General features: G+C 36.8%; 1 protein-coding gene across 1 annotated transcript in view; it reads left to right on the forward strand.

Annotated features, from left to right (window-relative positions):
• LOC136254968 (uncharacterized) overlaps positions 1-21,466 on the forward strand; it is a 51,747-nt gene extending 30,281 nt beyond the window's left edge. Inside the window, exons 31-46 of the mRNA XM_066047688.1 lie at positions 61-183; positions 235-354; positions 407-526; positions 633-749; positions 1,619-1,915; positions 5,055-5,363; positions 6,047-6,289; positions 8,467-8,559; positions 9,168-9,479; positions 9,664-9,984; positions 12,631-12,951; positions 14,284-14,398; positions 15,962-16,247; positions 19,699-19,865; positions 19,927-20,116; positions 21,274-21,466. Of these exons, the coding sequence (XP_065903760.1) occupies positions 61-183; positions 235-354; positions 407-526; positions 633-749; positions 1,619-1,915; positions 5,055-5,363; positions 6,047-6,289; positions 8,467-8,559; positions 9,168-9,479; positions 9,664-9,984; positions 12,631-12,951; positions 14,284-14,398; positions 15,962-16,247; positions 19,699-19,865; positions 19,927-20,116; positions 21,274-21,300 (3,161 nt within the window). The 3' untranslated portion in view covers positions 21,301-21,466. The remainder of the gene's footprint in view (positions 1-60; positions 184-234; positions 355-406; positions 527-632; positions 750-1,618; positions 1,916-5,054; positions 5,364-6,046; positions 6,290-8,466; positions 8,560-9,167; positions 9,480-9,663; positions 9,985-12,630; positions 12,952-14,283; positions 14,399-15,961; positions 16,248-19,698; positions 19,866-19,926; positions 20,117-21,273) is intronic.
• The last annotated feature ends 5,704 nt before the right edge of the window (positions 21,467-27,170 follow it).

Consider the following 27,170-nt stretch of genomic DNA (forward strand, 5'->3'; position numbering starts at 1 on the left):
ACCATTATTTTTCCACCAGTATAGATGTATAAAAATTAACGTGTATCTGTATTTATACAGATATAGATGAATGTGCTGTACAAAGTGACAACTGCCAACAAGATTGCATCAATATTGATGGATCCTTTAACTGTAGCTGTAGGCTAGGATTTGAATTAAATCCTGATGATACCACTTGTAATGGTAATTATTAATATCAGCAAAACCTGTCAGTCACCAAATGATATATTACAGTCATAATAGAATGTTTTCCTACCAATAATTGTGACCAGTTGTGTGGTGATGTAGATGGAATAGAAATTTGTAGTTGTCAACGAGGTTATCTACTTGATAATGCCAACGTGTCATGCATTGGTAATGGTTGTGCTATAATTCTCCATGTATTAATGCCATTAATTCCGTACAGATGTTAATGAGTGTGATATTGATGGGGTCTGCAGTCAAAATTGTACCAACACTAATGGCAGCTTTATGTGTTTCTGTAATACTGGTTATACATTGGACAGTGATGGCAGGACTTGCAATGGTAAAATAACTGATCTTACCTATACCAACTTTATATATTGCGACTTATTTGCTGCTAATCTATACGTTTTCACTGCTGTAGATTCTTTGTGTTGTCTTCTATTTAGATATCAATGAATGCTTAACTCTTCCATGCATGTCGGGTTTGCTGTGTAATAACATTGATGGTGGTTTTGAATGTCTATGTCCCCCTGGCACAGTAATGATGGGCAATGAGTGTTTGGGTAAGCTACATGTACAGCAATAGATTCACACTGTGAAAAACATAACACATAAAAGCACACAAATTTAGGAACCAACGTAAATACATGTCAATGCTGAGATGTGGAGACACAACAAATTTGACCTACTTTAATCCTACAAAATACTTTTGTCTAGAAGCCAATTTCATGGTTGTACAATACATGTTACTGTGTATATCAAATTTGCATTACAAAAACAGGTGCCAAGTTATTACTAGCCCATGCTGAGCAGGATTAATTTACCAACAGAAGTTTGCTTAAATACCAGTATTGCTGAGTTATATAATAATAGGTAAATTAGGAAATATGGAAACTACATTTAATTGTAACAAAACAATTGGTAGTATTGTACATGTTATTTGCAAAATTAAATGTAATTTAATATATGTAGTAATTATACCACAGGCATGAGTGCTTTGCCTGATATATACGCACTTGCGAGATATACACACTGTAAACAGTGCACATGTTTCATTAAAGCAGTGCATATATCTCGTTAACATTTTGAGCCAGTGCAATTTGTGATATACTGTATATGCACTGGCTTTCCTTTGATCTGAGGTGTGAAAGTAGTACATATATAATTTATTTAACTAGTTTGTAGCTAATCACCCAATCTATTGAGCAAACTGTAATTTTTCTGTGCCTTATACTCCCTGGCGGAGGCTCCGCACAGTAACAAATACAATGCAAAAAGGATCATGTGAGTTTTGGCGAGGGACCAGGGCTGTCAATTTTCGGACCCTTGAAAAAATCTAAATAGTGAACTTTTATCTTTTACAATACAAATGTATTCAAGTTTTTACAGATTGTCCCTCAAATTATTTTATTGATCTCCTCTCTTCCTATAGTGGCACCAGTGATAATGGATAGTCCACAGACTCAGAATATCACAGCTGGACAGTCATTTACACTCATCTGTACAGCTACAGGTTATCCAGTTCCTACCATAGAGTGGAGACAGAATGGCACATCATATACAATCAGAGACCCATCAGTGATCACAATTACATCAACAAATGGACAAGGATCTAATAGTAGTGTTATCACTGTCACTAATGCTACTACTAGTGATACAGGACTATACCAGTGTGTAGCTACTAATGTAGTAGATAATGACACACAGGATGCTACAGTGATTGTACAAGGTTAGCAAAAAGATACTGAATTGCGGTTTCCGTATACATGCAGTGTATGATCCAATTTCTGATAACTGATTATTCGGACAAAATAGTAATTTTTAAAATAAAAACAACACTAGATGAGTAGTGCTAAAAGCTGGAATGAAACTGGAATGAAACTATTGGCACATATGCCTGATTATTTTGCTTTCATCAGCTTGTGTACTTCTTGTTTTCTTTTTGTTGCTAGTACTGGTGTTGTTTTGTTGTTGTGTAGTATGTTTTGAATTGTAGTGGGAAACAAGTTTCTTTTAACTGATGTAGTTACCCTTAATCAGTACATCATTAGATTATTCACAACCATTACATATTAAATGGACTTACACTAGATTTCATTTTTTACCTACAAACATGTTGGAAAATTGTCTAGGCCAACCTTCTATTTAATACCCACTGCATGTGTACATTATGCTGACTGCAAAACAAGTCACCTAAATGCTATAACAGCTAATACATCACTCTGTGTAAACTACACCCAATGAGTACAATAAGTCATTCAAGAAGATTAAAGATATAAAGCTGGCAAAAGGAATGTTAAACTTACTAGACAAAAAAGACATGTCACTGAAAATGGTACTGAATGAAAAAAAATGAGTGGGCAATCAAGCCCAGTATTCTATGGTGTGAGCCTCGAATGGAATAATAAACGAAAACAAAAGCAGTGATGGCATGGACACCATTGGAGGAAGGGGAAGGACTTAGGAATTTTTCCCTGGGATTCACTTTTACGGGGCCCCAAAGGAACCTCCAGGGGCCATATAGCTGCCCCATAGCTACATTCTCTACACATACAATAAAACGAACATACAGACACAGGAAGCCTCAGCAAGAGATATCATCTAATAGCCAGCAATGAGTAGCAATGATCCATAGCAATGAGTATGTTTTCAAGGGAAGCAAACCATTACTTGTAATGTATCTTATAAGGCATATGACACTGTGACTTCTACATCAAGATCAAGACTCTAATAGAATAGGCACCCTATTACAGCAGTCAGGAAAAAGTTACTGTTAAATCATATGGTATAGTGTTTAAAATTTCCTAGATGGTAATCATGGTATGTACATATTTAGCTGAACGCTTACTCAAGCTTGATCCATATACCCTAATACAACAAGTCAAATAAACATTACCATGATAAACTATTGAAATCACTCTCACATTCAATCTCAGAGGGTCTGATTTTCAAAGAATCCCTGGGGTGGGATCAGACTCCCCTAGGTTGGCATGCTTTACATACTAAAGGTGTTACCTAGCTATAAGTTCCCACATTTTAAATTTTACCTGGGCCCCCTAAATTCTCTCGGTGGCCCTGCAGGGGTGGATCCAGGAGCTGGAAAGGGGAGGGGCACAAACAGGCTAAGTCGTAAGTGGTTGGGAGATCCAGATTCTCTTGTTAGTTTTGAAGCAGCAAATAATCACCTCTTAGAAGTGTCTCACTGTTAATTATTTGCCAGTTTGGCCTTTTCAGATGGTTGTGAAGTGTTAAAAGGCTTCGAAGGTCTAAAAAACATGATAATTATTTTTAGAGGCGTTTAGTACACACGAAGGTGCTGGGTAACCACTTTCACAGCTAGTTTGACATTGGTTTCAGGTGAATTTGTAATAAATGCTGCATATTTTCATGAGTTTTATAGCTAAATTGATCTTGGCCTGACATGAAATCTAGCATTTTAATCAGAAGTATGGCTGGTTCTTCCACAAGGTGAGGGGGGGGGACATTTGCCCCAAATGCCCCATCCTGGATCTGCCAACCAAGTCAAGCTGATCCCAACCCTATCGTTTACTGCTTGTGGTTTGCCTGTTATGCTTAACTATATCTTTCACTGTCTGTGTGCATGGTGTCTCTGTAATGAAACTTTTCAGGAAAAAGTAGTGCAAATGATTTCTAATAATATGTATATATAAGTAAAAATAATCAACCGTAGCATAAATAATTATATCTATTGTGTAATGATTGTGAATGGTGCACAGGCTGATACAAGCAATTTATACTTGGCAAGTGCCTTAATTGATTTCACTTTGTTCTGCTCTGTTTAAGGTTTAGCACTACCCACTCCAGGTGACTATGTCATATGCTAACAATTTCTGCACTAACTGTGCCATAAGCTTTCTAAAGCTGGACTTCTATAAACATGTAAATGATGCTACAACTTTCCAGTTGCCTTGGCAAAGCACTCAAAAGAATGGACAACAGGTTATTGGCTTAGCTAGTTATGCAAATATGAAAATTTTATATTTTATGCCATTGCAGTGCAATCATAGCTCTGAAAGATGCTTAATTCGGTCTAGAGTTTGCCACTGCTGCCCTCAGTCATTTAAAATCCTACCACCCTCCACTGAGCACCTGTGATATATTATAGCTATACTCATGAATAAGCTTACCTAAAACGGCTGGAAATTTGTTAAATTAATCCCATTTTGGTGAGATGTCACTGCCAAGATTGGTGAGTTATTATGTTGTATACATTTCGTTATGAACATACATTATGCCCTGTTCTGAGACACCTGGCCCAGAAGGTTAGTTTTCCATGCTATGCAGCCTTCAAAAAGACTAAACTTAAAGTTGCAAAATCAAGAAGTGGTAGACAAGAAATGAAAATGATGTTAATTGGGATATTGTCAGTGAAAAGTATATTTACATTAACTACAGGTGTATTATTTCATGGCTACCACTTTTGATGCAAATCCATACTTTTAAATGCCAATCTTTCTTTCACTGTTTGGCAATACAGACATCACTTCTTTTACATGGTTATGGTCATGGGTTACAATTACATACATTGTATATGGTACATTAGTGACATTACACTGTATTCTCTAAATCAAGCATCACATTTTAATACCTAACACTGTTGTACTATAGTCTGTCCATGTTTGTCTGAGCTCCTGCATAAGCCAGTGTGACATTAGTGGGATAATCTACCCCAGCAGTTTTGTACACACCTTTGTATGTTTCTTTCATGCTTGTGCCAATATTCTAAATGCACAAGTATAAGGAAAATTCAGAAATTTAAGTTTGATTAGGGATGATAGAAAAAGCAGGGAAACAAGGGAAGGGTTGTCTACACCTGCAGATGACTAGTCTATTGTGTTGTGTTGCAGATTGTCCTGATCAACCCATTAATGTTCAGTTGTTTGATGTTACTTCACGTGATCTCTTCATTAACTGGACTGAACCTCATGACAATAATGCTCCAGTTACTGGCTACTATATCACCTACCAGAATCCTGATCGTCTGGTAATGGCACCTAATAATCAACCACAAAATGTGACAGTGACTAGTATGGAGGAGCAGGCCATGATCACTAACCTTTATCCTGCAGAAAATTATAGTTTTATTGTAACTGCCATCAATGATATCTGTCCAAGTGTACCCAGTATACCAGTTAGTGTTAGAACAATGGAGGAAGGTATAATAGTAGAATAATAGTAGTGTATAAACTGTTGTGTCACATATGTTACCAAATTCTAGAAGCATAAACATGAATACATCAATGCTATGGCCAAAACCTGTGCATATGAATTTTTATTGCAACAAGCTATTGCATTTAACGTACTTTAGGAAGAAAGTAACTTATGTACCCATCACTTCAGACAGTTTTTTAAGAGTGGATCTGTATACAAAACAATGATAATAGGGAGAAAATGTGCAAGTATTAAATATATAAATCTATTAACTGAGCAATTTGCTTCTGCATCAATGCCATGGTTCCAAAGTATATATAGATAATATTTTTAGCAGCCACACATTACTCTATCTTCATATATATCATAGTTGGCCAATGCAATGTATTCAAGGTCTAGTTTACTCTTTGCAAATCTCCAGAAATCCCAAATACAGCAGTAATCAAATTCAGAAGCATCCAACTGGCAAAAACCTAGTAAAGTTTTCAAATTAGTTATACAGAGCATGTTTACCTGCTCTACTGGAGCATACACTTTAGTGTAGAATACATGCATCTGTTGACACAGTACTCCGATTGAATGGTCACTTATAAATCATCCAAAATATGTACAGCTAAGACAATAAAGATTTGACAATTAAAGTTGTACTGTAGACAGTAACAGTAATATTTTCTCTATATTGTTACAGTTCCCAGTGATCCAGTACAGAACGTAGTAGTCACAAATGTCACTGATGTCACCATTACTGTGATGATATCCTGGGACCCTCCATCATATCCTAATGGATTTATTCGTTACTATCGTGTTGAGTTTCAACTGATACTTGATGGTGGTTGTGGGGATGACCCATCAGATTCTGAAGTGATGAATAACTTTGCTAACTTTAGCGGAAACACTGAAGCCCCTACCATGATAATATTAGATGAATTAGGTTAGTGGTATCAAAAGTAAATAGGTAATGGATGGCCTTCACATTTACCTTTGAAAGTATTGTTATACCAGCAGCCAAGCAGCCTTAATTATAAGGAAGCCAGGATGTAAAGAATGTAAAATATGTCATTGAAATTGATGATCATTGAAGCCATTCCTTGACTGACATCTTTGATTTACCCTGAGTTTTTGAAAGCTGCATCTTTTTTTCAGCTGTTTTGGTGTACATGTACTGAATTTGCAAAGTCCTTAAAAGCTGGCCATGGGGCTTGCTTTTATTTTTCCACAGACTTAATATTATAAAGCCAATGAAACTTGATTACCAGTTTCTCGCTCAATTTTTTGAAAAAGGATGCTGGCGGGCAGTTATTATTCATTATTCTCCAAAAGCACAACACACATCCCAAACATGAAGATTTCTGCCAAAAAAACAGTGAGATCTACATTGATTACTCTTGCATTAAATAGCTAAAGTACGTTACTAGAATATTCCGCTATTTCTGTAACTCCTAAACAATTAAAGTATATCCGATTGCTCTATTAGAATAAAAGTGACTGCTCTATTAGATTATTTTGATCTGAAATACCAATAATGAAATTCCATGCGGGTGTATTAAAAGCATGTGGGAGATGACGCGAAACTGCTAATCAAGTTTCATTGGCCTAATGAGAAAAATCAAGTGCATATGTGTTATTCCACTGTTCTTTGTCTACTTGAGTGTATTCAGTTCGCTACATTTATTAATTATAATCTTTATTCACTAAATCTTTCTTACAGTCTGACTGGCCTATCCTGTGCTTGTTATACTTTGAAATGGCATTAGTATGATGACTTGTCGTTAATAGTAGTTTTCTTTGTTAAGTATAGCGGTAAATTGATCTATTCCTGCAAATTACTTCCTAAAACCTAAACTCATCTCTCTTATCAGCTGTATTGATTAATGAACAACAGCCTTTTATTAAAATGTTGTATATACTATATATCTTTGTGCTTTGCTAAATTAAATTATCAATTCATGGCAACTCTGTGAAAAATCTATCCATAGGGCTGTGGAAATATGTTTACTTGCCATCAGTCAAACTTTTGATCACCATACAATAAAGTTGATGGCACCCACAAAGTGAGAAAGATGTATCAATGCTGTCATGAATCATTATTATAGGTGTAAGAAAAAGAGAAAATTCGAATTTGAGTAGGGATCATACAATTAAATGTCAACTAGTACAACAGCTGCAGATATAGATGACCTCTCTTGTTTCATTGCTTTTCATATTTGTGTGGTCCCTACTCAAATGGAAAATTTCTAATTTTCTTTACATTTTTTATTTAACAACACAATTAATTACTGGTGGACCATCGTATACTGATCAAAGGGGAAAATGGTGCCAGGCCCATTACATAACTAACTGCATAATTAAACATGTGCCCCCACTATCAATTACTGAAACATGAAGTGACCATTCCACCTCATTTTAAGCTTTCCACCTGTTAGCTATATAGTGTTACAAATGAAGAACAGTCCGAGAAAAGCCTGTGCAATCAATCCATTATTTAAATCCATGGTGCAATTCCGCCATTAACACCTATGCAGTAGTGGAAAAGGAAATGGAACACAAAGGAGCTAGGACAAAGGTACACTGTAAGTCTGCATTGTAACTGCTGCGGTTGGCAAAAAGGCATGTCTCCGGTAAAAGTAACAACAAACAGTGAGCTTGTAGCCATATTGATAGATGTGTTATCATTGGCTGGAAGCACAATCAGGCAGGAGGTGCAGTTAACACAAATATATTTATAAAAATTTATTACAAGTGTTTAGGATCACTCTGAAGACATTTATGGGCTTGGTTATACCTAACCAATACTGCCAAGCTGTTGTGAAGTAAGGCTGATTTTTGGATGATATTTTTGGGCAACGTCTATGATCCCTACTACAGCTGTATGTATGATATACACACAGTTCTGTTTCAGTAATAAAACTGTAGTAAAAGAATATATTTCAAAGCCTCTTTATGGCCTGTTCTCATGGTATTTATTTCTCGGTTATTTTCATAGCTATATGAAGGTGATTAGCACTATCAAATATATATTTAGCTAAAGTACATAATATTTACCTGTACGAATCATTTGAACAACTTTACATATAAGAAATTGTTATAATTAATATTTTATATTCACAGTTGGCTACAGGATGTACAGTTATTCAGTGTTTGCTGCCACTTCTGTTGGAGAAGGTCCTGCATTTAATGGCACTTTCCTAACTGGAGAAGACAGTGAGTGGATTAAATATACTGAATTGATTAAAGTATTGTTTTAAAATTATGTATGCATGTAAGCTTCTTTGGTTGCTTGAAATATGTAGCATTCTATACATCTTTCTGTTCTACATGCATTTGAACTATGTTTAGTCTGGGATGGCGTTGGGAAGCCCAAGACATTGTTAAGTACTAGAAACTGTTGCACCCGTACTATTATTGGTTAGATATCCACTGCCAGCTTCCTTGGTCTTGTTAATTCAATCCATGTTAAGCAGTTTGATTCCACCAGAACTCTGTACCCCAACTGCCAATTGTCTTTGTTGTACAGCAAAATTAAGTCATGGTGTACGTACCTCATTTACCCAAGTCACAATTTGATGATGCATGCTGAAGACAACAATTAGTGGTTGGGAAGATGAGTAAGGAGTTATCTGTGAAATTAATTAGAACAAGTGATAAGAAGGAAATTATGAGACAGGAAGGACCTTCTTATGGTCCTGTCCATGCTATGTACAATAATATTTGGTTGTCAGTGTCTGTTGACCTTATTTTTATACACTACTCAACTGTGTGAAATATTACTTTATAACTACAGGGTACTTGTATACTTTCTTGTTCCCCAGCTCCACTGGCACCCAATAACCTCACAGTAAACTATCCTGGGATGCCTCGTAACTCAACTACCCTGGTGGTCACTTGGGAAAGACCATCATGTGATCGAGGTGTCCTCTCTGGTTATGAACTCTGTTATGTCCCAACCTCGATGGGTGATTGTGTTAGTAATGGAATGAAAGTGAACATCACTGGTCCTGATACACTGTGGTACACTATTAATGATTTATCTATTAATACTAACTACACTGTTGAGGTGAGAGGAAGGACTGGAGCAGGTCTAGGAGATCCTACAACTGACATAAGTGCTACTGATGAAGATGGTAAGCATATCACTGAATTGCTATAGCTACATCATTAACAAAACTTTTGTAACTATTCTACTTTGCTATTCTCATGCACATAATTCCCTTATTAATAAGTCATTGTTGTTGCATAGCCACTAAACTGTAGACAGTCATGTTTAAAAATGCATGCACACATAACTACTACATGTTCCTTTTGCAGCTCCCGATATCATATTGGACTTACAAGCACAGTTCACTCCATTCAATAACACCAGTGGGTCATATTACATCACTTGGACACCTCCATCACCAGATAATGGATCATATTATCAAATTTTGTATTACTCATTCTCTTCAGCTTATACTATAGGACCATTATATAATGGCTCATCTAGTATCACGTTGGACCAAGGACAAGGAAGTTACAATGTCTCTAATGCTCTTTACTATACTAACTATACCATCACCATCACAACTGTTAATATAAAGTACAATATCAGTAATGGACCTGTTGAAATTATGGATCAAACTTCTAGTGCAGGTATATATGTATATACACTATGTATGATATAAAATAATATAGAGTAGCATATTATGTTTTTATGTTAAAATTTGGCTTGACACAAGTCAGTGGAGTGGTGAACATGTGAAATAAGTGTGTAGAGTTGATGTCTTGTGCCAGATAGCCAACACTATCCTGTCTATTTTAAATTTAGTTGGTGTCAGGTGTGTGAACCTATCTAAAATGGCAGAATAATATTACCCTAGATGCACTGCCCTATTTAACAGAACATACAGGACAAGTATACAACATGTTGATCTGCTGTTGTCTGCTATGCTTATCAATGTACATTTCCTTATTTATGTGTTAGTTATTACACACCCACTAGTCTTGATTTGTATCCGATTTGAAAACATGATGTCTGTGGTCCTTGGGCATGTGTTTATGTTATGAATCAAGTACAAATTGAATAAGTACTGTATGAACTACTTTGTGATGTAGTGTATATGAGAGGATTAAAAGTTCCCATTTGTCTCATGAAAGGAAAGAGGAAGCTAAAACAAAGATTGGATGCATGGTGTTGATAAGAAATGATGTTACTATTGTGGTGTTTAGCTGGTATCAAGACACATGGTAGTGTGTCGTGCGGCCCAAGAAGCCGGCGCACCACACTGTGAGTATATTTACAGGAAGAAAGAAACCACAATTTTCACACCTTTGTAACTCCATGATCCCTTATCCGATTGGAACTAGTTTCACTACAGAGGTATCCGCCAGATAGGCCGCACTACATACCAAATTTGAAGGAAATCTCCCTAGCCGTTACTGAGATATGAGTGGCAAAGTTTCATTTTAATTTCTTCGTTTTTTTCTTTGTCGTAGGGGGCTACGGGGGGCTTCAATTTCTTTTCGCACACTTTGCAAAAATTGCTATAAAACACAAACTTGTAACTCCATTATATCGATATTTGGCACAAGTAAAGAGCGTATAATGGTACATTCGCATACCAAGTTTGCTATGAATCTGATAAATATCCAAGAAGTTATGAGCGTTTATTCACGTAAAAAAAAAAGATGAAACTTTTGTCATGGCTACAGGGTAAACCAAGTAAAGGATTAACTTGAAAATTGGTGTGTACATAAGCCGATCATCATAGCAATGCCTTTTGATGGTTAGAACAGCAACAGACTTACAGCGACAAAGTTATAAAGCAAAAACCGAGCAAGTGTAAAATCATGGGATTGAGACACTCTAATAGAGCAGTCACTGGGGGGGGGGGGGGGGGGGGGGAAGGTGCATAAAAAATGTCAGAAAAATGGACTGATCATGACCAGAGTTCAAACCAAGGGCCTCCATACCTAACACCTGCACCCTTAAGCACTGAACCGCTGCTATCTCGGCTGATCATTTCACTTAATTCTATCTTATAAATGAAAATTCTAACTTAATAAGTAAAACTGATCTACCAATAGAAAATCTAGATTGTTCTAGAATATTCTATGTGTGTTGATGATTTCAGTGAAAGCAAAAACGTGCACTCTATTAGAGCATTAGCACCATACTATTGTTGCAACACTTTGACGCTCAATCTAGTAGCTATTTCATCAATTCAGAGCCATTTTCATATCGATCAGCAGTATATTTGTAGTATTAACTTCCCAGGCAGTCTATGAGCAGACTAGTATGACCAACTCACACCAATCATCATCATTATAATCATCGTAATAAGTGCTATGCTAGCAAAACTTGTGATACAACAGCCTGGAAATCATATCCCAGTAAAAAGGTGCAGGATTTGGTTTTTGAAAATACAAAAGAAGTGAAATCCACTCAAAAACAGCCAAACTTTAAAAAAGAGTGCAGTCCTCAAAAACCTGGGTGAAAAAAGTTGTGAAATCAAAGGTGGCGGCCACGAAATGGCTGCAATGATGTTAATGCTAAAAAAATTTAATAATGGCTGTGTGCATTGTTAAAATTTATTAGCGTTAACATCATTGCAGCCATTTCTTGGCCACCACCTTTGATTTCACAACTTTTTTTTACCCAGGTTTTTGAGGGCCGCACTCTTTTTTTACAGTTTGGCTGCTTTTGAGTGGATCTAGTTTCACATGAACAAACGTGTCTTGTACCGATGTCATTTCAAGCCAGGCTTTATACTGCTTCCCATTCAGAGCAAAAGTGTAGCGGAAATTCATTACTGAGATATATAGCAATGTGGCAGTTTGGTTAGTTTCTAGTTGTACTGGTTAATTTATACCAGAGAATCGTTTAGTAAAAGGATACACACAACAGTCAGTTAGAAATGTGCCAAGTTACCAGCAAGATTTGAACTCATGACCTAACAGCAAATCTTCTTCAGTCCTGTTAAATGCAGTTCAAGTTTTCACTACACTTTGTGGCGATAAATAGCTTCATATACAGTGAAAATTTCACTCATGTAGTGTGTAGTGTAGTGCAATGCAGTTTAGTATAGTGTAGTGTATTGATATGCATGCATGTATATAATTATTGTATGTATGTCTGTATGTACGTATGTGTGTTTGTGTGTATGCTTGTATGTCTGTCTGTATGTACGTATGTACATATGTATGTACGTACGTATGTATGTATGTAATGTATGTATGTGTGTAGGTATGTATGTATGCATATGTACATTATATATTATCTCATTAATTATTTTACAGCTCCTACAGCAGTTCGTGACCTCAGTGCTGTGGCATCTTCCTCGGAATCAATTTATATCAGCTGGAATCATCCTCAGTATCCCAACAGTCAATTAACACAGTATATCATATATCACAGAGCAAACCCACCCATGATCCAAATGTCACCCAACATTTTAAATGATGGTTTTGTTGCAGTTGACATACCCGTGGACATGCTTAGCCTAAATTTGTCTAATTTGTCCACCTTCACAAATTATGCTATTCACATGTCAGTGAGAGGAGAAGGAGTTAGTGATGCTCCTATAGAAATAGAAATCATTGACAGAACTAACACATCTTGTAAGTTACTTTATAAATTTGGTGTTGAAATTAGCATTTAACAGAGACAATTGTAGAAATGTTTTACAAGCTAAAAAGTATCCTTGTGGAAGAGTCTTAGATATCTGATGATAAATCTAGTGTATTAAAATAAGAACACTTTCACAAGAGCACTAATATTAAAAGTCAACAAAATGTGATTTTGGCCCAATCTAAGGTCTGTCTGACCACAAGACCAGAGTTCAGTAATAAACCACCATTTTACACAAAAGCACAAACTAATAAGATATTGCCTATTAATGTTCCAGTGAAAATCTGTACCATATAAAATTTAGTTTCTTCAACAAATTTAGAAAAATTTTCTTGTATTGGCACTTTCCTCACTGGTGCTTATATGGATGCAACAAATATTTACAATGTGCTTTTATACTACTTTGAAAGATAGTGGATAGCTGCACTTACAATAGTTTCATTCATTTATCATGTGAGATTGCTCAACCAAAGACTCAGTCAGTGCAGTTAGCAAGATTCTAAAGTAGTTACCCTAGTTCAGTAGTCAGGTTAATTGTCATAGTATTCTAATACAATAGTCATAATCTTAGCTGTAAAGCCTGTTGCAAATAGTAAACAAATTGGTAGGGATTCGTGCACTGAGCATAGGTGATTCTGGGGGGGGGGATGGCTGAAGAAATAACTTTTTAAAAATCTTGGGGAAAAGTTTCAGTACAGATTGGCATTGTTATTCTTCAAACTGCAAAAATCCTGCAGCTTCTGGGGGTTGCACTCCCATGCTTGCAGCCATACAACAATAGTCATGCTGTTCCCTACTTGGCCCCCTATAGGTCAGGTCTAGAATCGCCACTGGCAGGAGTATACCATAAGACATATGTGGGCACATAAAAATTGACTTTTCCAAACTTTCATGGCTCATAACTTATTATGTCATCATTGTGTTATAACCTTTCAATTGTCAGACCTTATTCTAAATTTAATTGGTATTATAATAACACAAGTTACAGAATGCAGTTATAGTACTGCAGTGTTGATTGCTGAGATATAAGTTGCTATGTGATAGGGTGAAAATCCCTACTTTGAATTTAAATATATATATATGTGTGTGTGTGTATGTATGTGTAGCAATAAGCCAAAGTAGAAATTATCCTACATACAGTTTTTGACCACCATGTTTCATTGTTCACCACTTTTTATCAAATAGCCAGACCTATTCTTCTTTCTTGCATTTGCATACACTTAATGTCTGTCTGCGTGAACTGTGTATTTGGTGCCTATATGCATATTGTGTAAAAGCACACTAAACCCAACCTGTGTCCTATTCAGAATGTTCCTTTACAGTGCCTCCAATTCCTCCAACAATCCCTGTTACAGTGTCTCCACCTCGTGCACCTACTACTACCACTATCACTGTAGTAATACCACCACCTCATCAAATTGAAACTGGAGACATATAGTAAGTCAGTTGTATTTTAGTCTTTCTAAGCTTTGATACAATGTACAGTGGAACCTCTCTTATCCAGGGCAGTCTGGTACATTGTATGTATCTCAGAATTGTCTTAACTAAACATTACAGTATCCGACAAGTAATATTATTATTGCATCAGTTAGGTATATATGCAGTTTAGTGGGCAGAGGGGGAGTCACTGGGTTGTAAAAAGTGTTATCACCTAGCAACCTTATTATTAACTGAATAAACAAGTCAACTAACAGGTATGGATGTGACTAAAATACAGAACAGACTGGAAAACAGATTCATAAATGGACTGACCCATACAAATCATAAACATGGATTTTCTACAGTACAGCATCTCAAAAACAATCCTAAACACAACAAACATCTTGCAGAAACCCTTGAACACAATTATAAAGTGTGGTACCATCTGGCAAGCCATGCACTTTAATTAATGCAAGTGAGAATTTAACCTGCACTATTGGTGCTGTAAAAAAGGTTGAAATCATCCTATAGAGACGACATGCGCATTGCAAAATGCTTAGCAACCGTTGCTGGTCGGCCATGCTTGAGGGCTGAGGATGACAGCAGCCATCATTCTCAGTGGCTAAGCGGAGAACAGGACATGTTCTCTAGGTTAGTCACTTGTATAAACTAGGATAGCTGTGGTCAAAAGTTTACAAAGCATTAAAATTCGCCACTAATCAACTGAAAATTAATAATGTGCTTGTCTGTATTAAATCTAGTTTTCAATATTTATGTTCAACGGCATCTGACAGTGATACTCAATGTTGGCAGATCGTGGTGACGAACCAACAGCATTTGTCTCATTTGGCCCCATTGAAACTTGCCCCCAAGTATGGTTGACTAGCAACAGTTGTTAAGGATTATTGGCGAGGTGCAAGCTCTCTATAATAAGCAACATTACATATTTTATGTAGCAGTGAGCCAATGAACTACAATGTGGTATAACCTCGATGCCTGCTCATTACTACCCATCACCTGTTAAATTGTAAGCAGCCACTAAACTAATTGCACCAATTAACCTGAACACAAATCCAAGTAACAGGTTCTTTTCAAAACGAGCCTAGAAGCTTGGGACTTGTTTACAGTTGTAACACGAAGAGTGTGCTTTTACTTGAGCACAAAAAAGAAAGACATTTAACATCAGAAATATGTGCAGAGCTTAATATTGAAGCTTCGAGATGATACTGAATGATTTACTTACTGTCATTGTAGACCTCCAATTGGTTAATTATGATATATACATGTATAATGTTTTAAGGCAACCAGTCCATTAGTAAGTCCATTTTACAGTCTGTTCCACATTTTAGTAACGTCCAACAGATAAGTAGGTGTAACCCAAGTTTCATTGTGGTCATTGGATTACAGGCCACACAGCTGCATGGATAACAGAGGTGCCCAGAGGTTCCACTGTATGTGTAGCATAAAGCACATCATAATAGATTACAGGTAAATACTGTAGACTTTACAGTGCATTTTGGTTATGATTTGCTGTAGATAATCTTACACACACTTTTAGTATGAGTGTTTTTATATTTCCAGTGTGTATGGAGTTGTTGTAGTTTCTGGAGATGAGATCAGCAACACTCCAATGGATATTATTACTGGAAATGATGATCAGTTACCACGTCCTTATCCTGGGAGAGATGGTGTCTATACTGCAGCAGTGTGGAGCAATGCAGAAGATGTACCATTAACATTTGTTGTTGGTGGTGGAGAAACCACTGTAGGACCTAATGGAACAGAATATGTCAACAGAAGATTATCTGAGAGTACCAGATATGGAGTGTTCCACTATGCTAGACTACAGTCTGATACTGGACGTGTGGTAAGAGCATGACTGTGCTGTAACGTAAATAATTTACTTCACTAATTGTTTTCATATAATCATGAAAAAGTCATTGGCTGCCCTGTTGAAAATTGGATAAGTTACCATATAGATTACCATTGTTAGTTTTAACATTTTTCATCAATTTTAAATCATTTTATAGCCTTTAAATTGCAAAAACCATACAGCTTTTGAGGTTGCACCCCAGACCCCATTGAAATTCTACTTTGTCAACAGTATGGTGGTACTGCTTAAGTAGGGGTCCCCCAAAAATGACATATGCCGCCTTCAAAAATTATCCTGTATAGAGACATCTCGCATGATGAAAATCACCTTTACGGGTTAATCAAGCAGTACAGTAGTACTGTTTAAGTAGGGATTCCCCGAAAATGACGTGTGCCGCCTAAAATGCCACCTTTAAAAATCATCCTAGAGGCATCTTACGCCATGAAAATCACCTTTAAGGAATAATATTTGCTCATCTAACATGAAATAAAAACAAGAAAACACTTACTGGTGACCGGATATAAAATTTTAAAAAAAATTTCACAACTTGAAATTTTGTCTCACTTACTCACTCACTCACTCACTCACTCACTGACCACAGTTGCAAGCCTAGAGCCCAAACGAAGCAGTGCATGGTCACCATTTTACGCCACAACAACAAACTCATCGGTGGGATGTACCTTTTGGGGTTCTGACAAGTGTGCGCCCTGTGCGCCTTGTCTTTCCTTTTATCTTCAATCAGGTTGGTTGTCTTCTTCTTCAAGCATCGAAACAATACCAGGCATTAATTTTCCGTATCAACACTTTTCTGTAGACATCACAAAATTATTTCAGAAAGCGCTTATGCTGCTGAAAGAGCGGGGCGCTTATACGTTGCAGCCATCAGAGCACCCTGCTGTCTCCACTGAATTGCGTTTAGTGGAGAGCCAAATCAGTCAATTACAGCAGCGTTTATACACTTGCTGTATTATTTAATTTTACAATACTATTTCCAATTGGAAAAAAATTTCAGGTGTTGCACGTGAAATCTATGGTAAAACAATAAGGCTGCTGAGTTGTCACTTCGACTTTTGCCAATGCCTGGACTGTATCGACGAAGAGATTTTTACTTAATAGATGGACTGATACTCGATGGCTTGTTTCTCTGAACACACTGACTCAGCCACTCAGTGCCAGACGGCGAGATCAGGGAGTGATTGGATAGTACTCGAGTGGAAATTGTATTATTTCATCCTGTTAGTCAAGACTAAGCTCCAGACAACTAAAAGGGCCTGTTCATTCGAACAACTTCTGGCCCAGGTGAATAGAACGCGGACTATTGTACTGAGACAGGTCATAGATTTTAGCGCCACTGCTACTACGATCAAAGGTAAGCTATGCACACTACTGCAGGCCTATGTACTTCCAATTTTGGCACAGTACATACTTTAATAAGCTGTACAGGAACTTAATAATTAGCTCACAAGTTACACTGTAACTAGCTGTGCTACAGCAAAAACTACACAAACTAGTATTCTTAAAAATTATTAATTTAAAAATGAAGTAGGGAGCTATGCAATAAAAAGTAGTGAAACAGCATAGCTCGATGGGAAAGTCCCTACTTTGGCATAGTAGCTATAATTTTGCTCAATGCCAAAGTGGGGACTTTCCCACCAAGCTATGCTGTAATACCATCATTCATCTCTTGTTTCACTACTTTTTATTGCATAGATCCCTACTTCATTTTTAAATTAACAATTTTTTTTTAAAATACTAGTAACATTAATACATCTAACATGAAAATATTAATACAGCATTAAAAATAAGAAAACACTAATTAGGCGATTAGATATAGATTTTTTTTTAATTACTAAAGCTCAGATTTTAGCCAGCCTGCCTTACTGCCCGACCACAGTCTCAAAGCTGGAGGCCAAACGAAGCAGCACACAGCCATCATTTCATCCACAATAACAAACTCACCAGTGGGATATGCCTTTTGGTGTTCCAACGAGTGTGTGCCCTTTGCTCCTTGTCTTTCCTTTTATCTTCAATCAGGATAGTCTTCTTCCTTCTCCATGCATTGAAACCATATTGAGGTGTTAATTTTTCCTATCAACAGTTTCTTTGAGCAGCATATTTAGACACCACAAGCTTATTAAAGCGCTTACACTTGGTAGATACCTGTAACTTCATGATAGGTTCAATGCCATGCCTAATAATTAATTACCGCGATCTTGCTTGATCAATAATGATTGAGCACTAAGATCATACCTCTTAACAATCTAAATCTACACCCATATTTGCCTATCTGTAAGCACAATGAAACAGTGATGTAGTGAAAGGCCGACTCGAGATACTCTAATACAGCAGTTATTGTAACAGAACTGTCACATGTCTATAGCTAGCTGTAGTATATTAAAAATTATTAGTGAAGTAGGGGATACAAGCAATAAAAAGTAGTGAAACAAGAGGTGAATGACAATATTACAGCATACTTTGGCATTGAACAAAACCATCGTTATAACCCACCGAGCTATGCTGTAGTACCATTAGTCATCTTTTTTTTGCAATAAACACACATTGTTACAAGCAGCCACTATGAATAATCTATTGTTTCACTATACTTTATTACTTGGATCAAGGATCACTTTATTACTTTATATTTATTACTTAATTAATAGTTTTAAATATGCTAGTAATAGCCATGCAACAACTCTAAAGATGAGTTTGGGAAGAGCTGTGGTTGGCACATGTGCCAGCTAACCTCAATCTCACCAACTACCTACTTTCATAGAAAAATGAAAGGCATCGTTATGCATAACAGGCTAACATCAGGTTGTTCCAGGGTCAGGTTCAGCTTTAGTTTCTTCTTTACATTTATAAGGTCAAAATGCAATTCAATATCTTGACTATTGTGGGAGATCACATTCTCCTTTGCAGTTTGGCTGTTTCAGTATAGATGCAATTACACTATACAGGTACATTCACACAATATTGGGCAAGTCTGTCTGGTAACAACAGGGGTGGATTTAAAAATTTTCAGAGGGGATTCAGGTTCCACTCAAATGCAACTTCAGCCTAGCTGTAGGTCAAAGACCAAAAAAAAAAAAAAAAAAGGTCACTACATGCTGTTGAACGCTGTAATGGTGATTTCAAAGGCAAAAGTATGAAGTTTCCTCAGTAGAAAAAGTCCTAATATAATACAATATGTACAACTCTTGGTATCCACATGAATCATGGGGGTGCGCGCTATTTTCAGAGGGGTTTCCAAACCCCTCTAAAACCACCCCTGAACATGGTGCAAGCATGAAACAAACACTGCATGCTTGTTATAGTGCAAAACCATTGTAGAAAATGTGTTACTTACTACCAATGGAGCTCAGGAGAAAGTAAATAGACTATAATTCCCACAACAGATTGTATTCACCAACACAACATAAAATATTAAAGATGATACACATTACAGGAGGATGGTCCACTGATAGTGGATAATGATTACCTTGCAGTGAATAGGACAGCCTCAGATGATGATGACGACAACACAGCTGGGATAGCAGTTGGAGTCACTATTGCTGTCATTGTAGTGATAGTAATAATAATAGTTGGAGTGGTTGTATTAATATGGTACTGCCGGTAAGTGTGTATGATAAAACTTTAGACAAATTATACTGTATTTTGTAAAATATTTTTGCAGAAACCGTAACGAGAAAAAGTCTACTTACAATACAACTACAGGATCTGATGATGTGATGATGAATCCTGTGGTAGCACAGTCCTACAATGTTACTGTTGACCAAGGTTCTGCACCTTCAAATGAGGCCACAACACAAGCTACTTCTGATAATCAGACATATAGCTTTGATGTTGATATTTCTGAGAACAAGGCAAGCTAATATTGTTGTACCTACCTTAATGCTTTTAGTACTCGATAGCACATGTTGACAGTAAAAAATTGATGGTATGTATTCATGTGTGGTGAAAGTCAAGCTTGTGAGATAATGAGACCACTTTTCTCAGACCAAGTCACAAATATTATCAAGAGCATGATATAAGTATCCAGCTTCCAATATAGCCTGTACAAAATCACTCAGTATATTCAGTGATATTCCTGGATGTATTCTATACTTACTAATTCTTGATATACCATAGAAATTAATAACATCAGTTTTACAAAATCCAGCTGCACTGTTATCCTCAGGTGGTACTGATTATGAAGGTTTGCAACTGTCCCATCCAGATTCACTTTTTCTTCACACCAGCTTGGCAGTATTGGTATAATCAACCCTTACATGTCTTCAGAGTAAACCCAAATACTTTCAACAAGTTTCTATAAAATTATATACCTGAATTTTGTACCAATTGACTGACTGACTAAAGATTCCTTCAGCCAACCATGGTTAATGCTGCAGGCTTAATTCTTCATTGTTTATGTTGCTTAGGCCAGAGATGTGCTTTTTCACCCGCTACAACAGCTGCAATGGACTTATCTTTCTCCTCCTTTGTGTCCCATTTCTTTCTCCTCTATCATGTACAATGCACAAGCCTGATCATAAATGTCCTGCTTATTTTACTGATATTGCAAAAGCAGTCTTAAAGGCACATACAAACATTCAACTTGTAGCTTTGTATTAAATAAGGAAAATGCCCACAAAAGTTTCTGTGACCTTTTCCCCTTCATTTTCTCCAAGCATTTCAGCTAATGATTTTTTTGGTATGGTAAACCTCTTTGGAATTTCCAGAGTTCTGCATGTTAAAGTTGTGTACATATACAAAAACTTCCACTCCACTTTTATAGACTATATATAACTCTTCCATACTTTCCTTCACACCCTTAGTAGTACAATATGACCTATCTTCATTCACAAATTCAACCAAAAAAGCTGTATTCTGTTAATCCTTAGAAGTGCATAAAGGTATAGACAACTATAAACAAAGTGCTAATTGTGTTTTACTTTATTCTACTCATGATGTAAATATTCTAATGTCTATGATTAATGTGTTTATATACCATTGAATTAAATTGTGTGTTCCTATATTATAGGAGGATGAAAAAACCACTGATTTGTAGGAACTGACAATATATACAGTAATGCAATACTAATGTGTTGAACATGCATTTTAGGATATCTTCATACACAATTGTTTATAGTTTATTGTTTTGGAAAGTAAGAGTTGGCTAAGTGCCAAACTGTCTGATGGTGATAATTTTTAGTCATGTGATCACCACCTACATATGTGGCTCAATACAAGACCACTACTGTCTTTATCTCAATACAGTAAACATAGTTGGTAAACATGGTTGGTAAACATAGTTATCTCAATACAGTAAACATGGTTGGTTAACATGAAACACAATACCGTATATTTTCGTGAAAAAAATTTTCGTTGTAAATATTTTCGTATGATTTACGTGAATGACTGTTCTATTAGAGTAGTTCGATCTTTTATAAAAATTCTCGTACAAGTTTTGCATACGAAAATTATTTTACAACGAAAAAAAGCAAATTACGGTACATAAAACTTTGTGTACTTATTAAATACGAAGGTAAACAAGTAAACATAAGCAAACAAGGGTATAATGTATTGGTTATCCATGGACAAACAGGGATATCCATGGGTTAATATATATAACAAAGGTATACCATAATTTGTCTTATTTTTGTGCAAAATAATTGTGATAGAAATTTTCATGTAAAAATATTTAAGTGAATGACTGCTCTATTAGAGTAGTTTGAACTTTTAAACAATTTCGTGTAAGAAATTTTTGTACAAGTTGTTGCATACAAAAATTATTTTACAACGAAAAAAAACTAATTACAGTACATGGGTAAACGAGGGTATAAACGGGTAAGGGGGCATCTCCAAACTGATTTTGGTACGCTTAACGTCATAATGACGTTAAGGGGGGAGGGGGGTTCAGGCCATGACGTTATAAATTTTTATTAAAGCAGTTATAGTGTAGCTAAACAGGTAGGAATAGAGGAATTTACGTGATTAATTAAGCAGCTATACTGCTTGTAGACTATGTTTTCAGGTAAAGAATATAACGTTTTGTACTTCTATTGCCAATGCATTGTTTTCATAGTGTGACGTTAAGGAGAGGGGGAGGGGGGGTCTAAAGTTAGCGTCATTATGACGTTAAGCGTACCAAAATCAGTTTGGAGATGCCCCCTAAACAAGGGTATACATGCCAACACAAGTAAACAAGCGTAACAAAAGTAAATGTGAGTACACAAAAGTAAGTAATACAAGTAAACAGAGAAAGGATGAATAATGGTAAGAATGGGTGAATTGTGCTAGCATGGGTAGTTGTTGCAATAGGCAATTCAACAGGATCAGTTGAAGTATTTTGCAAGAAGTATTGGTAGGTATTAAATATACTATATACAGTGTAGCTGCAGGTGTACCCTTGTTTCGTTGCTTATTTAATATAAATTTTTCATATTTTATAGTTTAATTTTTGATAAATACTGCCACATTGAATGTTTTAAAGTCATATCACCTATTTAATTACAAATTCATCTCAGTGAAGCCAAACTCAGTTTGTGCATAATCAATTTTATCCAAAGCAAGGGTACACCAAGTGCCTTTATTGTGTGGCAGATGTTTAAAGGTGTTTGTAACAGTTGTTAGGACTTCACAACCTTCTACAATGTCCTAAATAGTAAAATTCAATGCTACTAAGTGTTGATTATTTGCTGCCGTGTGTCTAGTTATGACACTAGCTGATCAGAGTGGATTCTCCTTTTTAATGGTGTGAATTTCAACTTGTTTATGCCCTCTCCCTTTGTATCCACTATGTTCATGTAAAGTATAATTGTGATACCCTAGCTATGGTCTTGTGATATGCAAACTTGAGATGGTATCGTAAGGCTACAGTATTCAAACAGAATAATATATTAGTGTATTCTGTACAGTGGCTACTTGAATTGTTTCACTGGAATAACTGTCAAGACCATATATAACATATTATTATGATTGTTAGATCAGCATCAAGACACACGGTAGTGTGTCGTGCGGCCCAAGAAGCCGGCGCGCCACACCGTGAGTATATTGACAGGAAGAACGAAAACGTCATTTTCACACCTTTGTATCTCGGTGATCACTTATCTGATTGGAGCCAAATTTGCTACACAGTTGCCCGCCAGCCAAGGGAGTCTACATTCCAAATTTGAAGGAAATCGCTCCAGCCATTTCCGAGATACGAGCTGCCAAAGTTTCGTTTTTTTTTCTTCGTTTTTTTCTTCTTCTTCGTCTTTTCGCACACTTGCAAAAATTGCTATAACAAGCAAACGCGTACTCCGATCGCCTTGAAATTTGGCACACAGAAAGGGAGTCCAAAGGCGAATCCTAGCATCAAATTTGGTACAAATCCGATGAATGGTTCAGGAGTTATTACCGATTATTCGCGTAAAACAAGATCGATTTGTTGTCACGCCTACAGGGTAAACCGCTTCATGGAATGAGTTGAAAATTGCTGTGTAGATGGAGTAACCATCGTAGGAGTGCCTTTTGGTGGTTTGAAAGGAATCGAGATAAAGACCACGGAGATATGACACAAAACCCAACCTGTGTCACAATTACGCGATCGATTTTTATGAATAAAAAAGTATTAGTTTTCACGCCTACTAGGCAAACCGCTTAGAGCAATGAGCTGAAAATCGGTGTATATCTGGAATAATCTTCATAGAAAGTTCTTGCAGTAGTACAGAAGAATCGGATTACAAACCACTGAGTTATGATTCGAAAGCCAACTCCGTGTAGCAAATGCGAGATCGAGATACTCTAATAGAACAGTCACCCTAATAGAGCATTCGGCTAATTTATTTACTCCATTATAGAATTTTATTACATCACAAGTTATTCTGTAGGGAGTTCAGCTGCAAACAGTTAATCTTATAGACAGTTCAGCAAGAAGACAGTCACCATGTGGAGAGTTAAGCAAATATATCACTATAGAGATTCAGAACATTACAAGTCACACTGAAGAAAGTTCAGCTATAAACAAGTCATGCACTGTGTAGAGAATTCAGCTACAATTAAGTCACTCTCTAGAGAATTCAGTTACACAGAATTCAGCTACACACAAGTCACTGTGGAGAGAGTTCAGCTACAAACAAATTACCCTTTAGAGTGATCAGCTATAAACAAAACACTTTGCAGGGTGTTCAGCTGCAACAAATCAACCTTTAGAGCGATCAGCAATGAACAAATCAACACAAATCTACCTGTAGAGAGATCAGCTAGAAACAAATCACCCTGAAGAGAGTTCAGCTACAAAAAAATCACCCTGTAGAGACATCAGCTAGAAACTAGACACAATGTAAGGAGTTCAGCTACAAGCAATCAACCTGTAGAGAGTTCAGCTAAAACAAATCAACCTGCAGAGAGATCAGCTACAAACAAATCACCATATAGAGAGTTCAGCTACAAACAGATTACCTGTAGATAGATCGGCTACAAACAAATCAACCTGCAGAGAGATCAGCTACACACAAATCACCCTGTAGAGAGATCAGCTAGAAACTACACACAATGTAAGGAGTTCAGCTACAAACAAATCACCCTGTAGAGAGATCAGCTACAAACTAGACACAAAGTAAGGAGTTCAGCTACAGGTAAATTACCATGTAGAGAGTTCATCTACAAACAAATCAACCTGTAGAGCAATCAGCTAGAAACAAATCACCCTGAAGAGAGGTCAGCTACAAAAAATCACCCTGTAGAGAGATCAGCTAGAAACAAATCACCCTGAAGAGAGGTCAGCTACAAAAAAATCACCCTGTAGAGAGATCAGCTACAAACAAATTTCCCTGTAGAGAGATCAGCTACAAGCAAAACACCCTGTAGAGAGTTCAGCAACAAAGAAACCACCATGTAGAGAGTTAAACTACCAACAAATTACCCTGTAGAGAGATCGGCTACAAACAAATCAGCCTGTAGAGAGTTCAGCTAAAACAAATCAACCTGCACAGAGATCAGCTACACACAAATCAACTTATAGAGGGATCAACTACAAACAAATCACCCTGTAGAGAGATCAGCTAGAAACTACACACAATGTAAGGAGTTCAGCTACAAATAAATCTCCCTGTAGAGAGTTCAGCTAAAACAAATCAACCTGCAGAGAGATCAGCTACAAAAAAATCACCTTTTAGACAGTTCAGCTACAAATAAATTACCTTGTAGAGAGATCGGCTAAAAACAAATCAACCTGCAGAGAGATTAGCTACACACAATTCAACTTGTAGAGAGATCAGCTACAAACAAATCACCCTGTAGAGAGATCAGCTAGAAACTAGACACAATGTAAGGAGTTCAGCTACAAGCAAATCACCGTGTAGAGAGTTCAGCTACAAACAAACCAACCTGTAGAGCGATCAGCTAGAAACAAATCACCTTGAAGAGAGGTCAGCTACAAAAAATCACCCTGTAGAGATATCAGCTAGAAACAAATCACCCTGAAGAGAGGTCAGCTACAAAAAAATCACCCTGTAGAGAGATCAGCTAGAAACAAATTACCCTATAGAGAGATCGGCTCAAACAAATCAACCTGCAGAGAGATCAGCTACACACAAATCAACTTATAGAGAGATCAACTACAAACAAATCACCCTGTACAGAGATCAGCTAGAAACTACACACAATGTAAGGAGTTCAGCTACAAATAAATCACCCTGTAGAGAGCTCAGCTAAAACAAATCAACCTGCAGAGAGATCAGCTACAAACAAATCACCTTTTAGACAGTTCAGCTACAAATAAATTACCTTGTGGAGAGATCGGCTACAAACAAATCAACCTCCAGAGAGATTAGCTACACACAATTCAACTTGTAAAGAGATCAGCTACAAACAAATCACCCTGTAGAGAGATCAGCTAGAAACTAGACCCAATGTAAGGAGTTCAGCTACAAGCAAATCACCGTGTAGAGAGTTCAGCTACAAACAAACCAACCTGTAGAGCGATCAGCTAGAAACAAATCACCCTGAAGAGAGGTCAGCTACAAAAAATCACCCTGTAGAGATATCAGCTAGAAACAAATCACCCTGAAGAGAGGTCAGCTACAAAAAAATCACCCTGTAGAGAGATCAGCTAGAAACAAATCACCCTGAAGAGAGGTCTGCTACAAACAAAACACTTTGCAGAGAATTCAGCTACAAACAAATCAGCTTGTAGAGAGATCAGTTACACACAAATCAACCTGTAGAGAGATAAGCTAGAAACAAATCACCCTGTAGAGAGTAGCTACAAGCAAAACACCCTGTAGAGAGTTCAGCAACAAAGAAACCACCATGTAGAGAGTTCAGCTGCAAACAAATCACCTTATAGAGAGTGCAGCTACAAACAAATCACCCTGTAGAGAGATCAGCTAGAAACTAGACACAATGTAAGGAGTTCAGCTACAAACAAATCACCCTTTAGTGAGTTCAGCTACAAACAAATCAACCTGCAGTGAAATCACCTACAAAAAAGCACCTTGTACAGAGTTCAGCTACAAACAAATTACCCTGTAGAGAGATCGGCTACAAACAAATCAACCAGTAGAAAGATCAGCTACACACAAATCAACTTGTAGAGAGATCAGCTACAAACAAATCACCCTGTAGAAAGATCAGCTAGAAACCAGACACAATGTAAGGAGTTCAGCTACAAGTAAATCACCCTGTAGAGAGTTCAGCTAAAACAAATCAACCTGCAGAGAGATCAGCTACAAATAAATCACTTTACAGACAGTTCAGCTACAAACAAATTACCTTGTAGAGAGATTGGCTGAAAATTAATCAACCTGCAGAGAGATCAGCTACACACAAATCAACTTGTAGAGAGATCAGCTACAAACAAATCACCCTGTAGAGAGATCAGCTAGAAACTAGATACAATACAAGGAGTTCAGCTATATACAAGCAAAATCACCCTTTAGTGAGTTCAGCTACAAA

The sequence above is a fragment of the Dysidea avara genome, chromosome 5 (genome assembly GCF_963678975.1).
Source record: "Dysidea avara chromosome 5, odDysAvar1.4, whole genome shotgun sequence".
NCBI classification, from domain to species: Eukaryota; Metazoa; Porifera; class Demospongiae; order Dictyoceratida; family Dysideidae; genus Dysidea; species Dysidea avara.